At 35.1% G+C, this 1,502-nt stretch overlaps 1 protein-coding gene across 1 annotated transcript in view; it reads left to right on the top strand.

Annotated features, from left to right (window-relative positions):
* KIAA0368 (KIAA0368 ortholog) overlaps positions 1-1,502 on the top strand; it is a 139,538-nt gene that overhangs the window by 70,608 nt on the left and 67,428 nt on the right. Inside the window, exons 7-8 of the mRNA XM_012641131.1 lie at positions 915-1,021; positions 1,205-1,326. Of these exons, the coding sequence (XP_012496585.1) occupies positions 915-1,021; positions 1,205-1,326 (229 nt within the window). The remainder of the gene's footprint in view (positions 1-914; positions 1,022-1,204; positions 1,327-1,502) is intronic.

Below are 1,502 nucleotides of genomic sequence, written 5' to 3'. Positions count from 1 at the left end.
TATTAGTGGTTGTCACATTAAGAAGGAATAGGGATATGGTACAGATTATAAGGAATTTTATTTTCTATTGTATTCATTTATGAATTTTCACAACAAACATGTAATTAGAAAGCTGAAACTAGAAAGTTAGAAAGAGGAATGGTAGAAGGAACAGTAAAAATTATCCTTATTATAGTAGTTAACCACTCCTAAGCTTTTAGTTTGTCAAAAATCTCTAAACCTGAAGTATGATAGAAGGGAGACAGTAGTGGAGTTTGAGGATTAGTTTGTATCAATCAGCTGAGGAAAGATGTAAGTGAATAATATCTAAAATAGAATTGTAGCCTGTCTTTGAGGATAGTGGGGTTGTGAATATTCAAAGAAGAGGCAGATCGATAAACTATGAAAGAAGAGATGGATCAGAAAAGCAGTCAAAGCAGCATGATAAATTGTGTTTGCCCAAGTACAGCTTGAAAGCTTGAAAGAAGAACCAATGCCGAAAGGCAGGGAGAAGATAGTATGGTAAAACCTCACCAGTCAAGTGAAAGGGAAGATTGTATTATTGCTAGGTTTATAAAATGATGGGGTGGGGTTTGATGCAGAGGATAAGAGCCAAATGCCAATCACCTTATAGCCTAATTCACCTTATTGAGGATCCCAAATAGGAATAACTTTTAGTGACTAATGGCCCCATGACTGCTCTGCAGAATTAGGTGCTGCAACTGCTAGTGTGTGCTGGTAGATAAGGGACGCTGGGGATCAAAGTGACAAAACATTAGAGAAATACAATGGTTTGCAAGATTCCTAGGATTTGGCTTTAATTTCAGGGTAAAAATTTTTTTTGTCACATTCCAATTTCCAAGTGGTTAAACAGAATAATCATACCCTGCCCTGGGGCTCTTGGAACAACTGTAAATAACTCTGCTTTGTTGGAGTTGCTCTGTGGCATTGGCCCTGAGAGCCTATCGCTGTAGGAACAAAGTCCAGTTTTCTTTTGTGGTACCAAATTGGGCCATTGGATACAATAATCTGTTGAATCAAGGTAAGATAAATGATTTGTATTTTTTTGTTGTTTAAAAACGAACATTGTTAGAAGTTGGTCCCTTTCCTTTCCTTTTCTTTTCTTTTATAATGTCAATTGCCCATTCCATTTGTGTGTTTGTAACATTTTCTGTTGGTAATAAATATTGGGGCTATAATTTTTTGAAATCATTGCAACGAGAAGAAAAAGTAATTTTAACAACCTGTGTTGAAACCTTCCATAGCTTAATTGACTGGAATAATCCTGCCATCATTAATAAGATGTACAAGGTATACCTTGGAGATATACCACTGAAGACAAAAGAGGTAGGTTGTTTTGATTTATTCTTACATTAGCATAAAAAACATTTTGGTGACATAAACTGTATCTATTGGTACATTTTTCCTAGTTATTTTGATTTAAGCTGAGTCTATGCTATATGAAATACTAGTTTTAAGCCATGCTAGTCAAGGTGAATTAAAATCTCTTGGTAACTTAGTTT

This window comes from Propithecus coquereli, unplaced genomic scaffold, assembly GCF_000956105.1.
Source record: "Propithecus coquereli isolate 6110/MARCELLA unplaced genomic scaffold, Pcoq_1.0 Scaffold163, whole genome shotgun sequence".
Lineage (NCBI taxonomy): Eukaryota > Metazoa > Chordata > Mammalia > Primates > Indriidae > Propithecus > Propithecus coquereli.
Note: the sequence above shows the minus strand (reverse complement) of the source record. Positions and strands in the feature narration are given on the sequence as shown.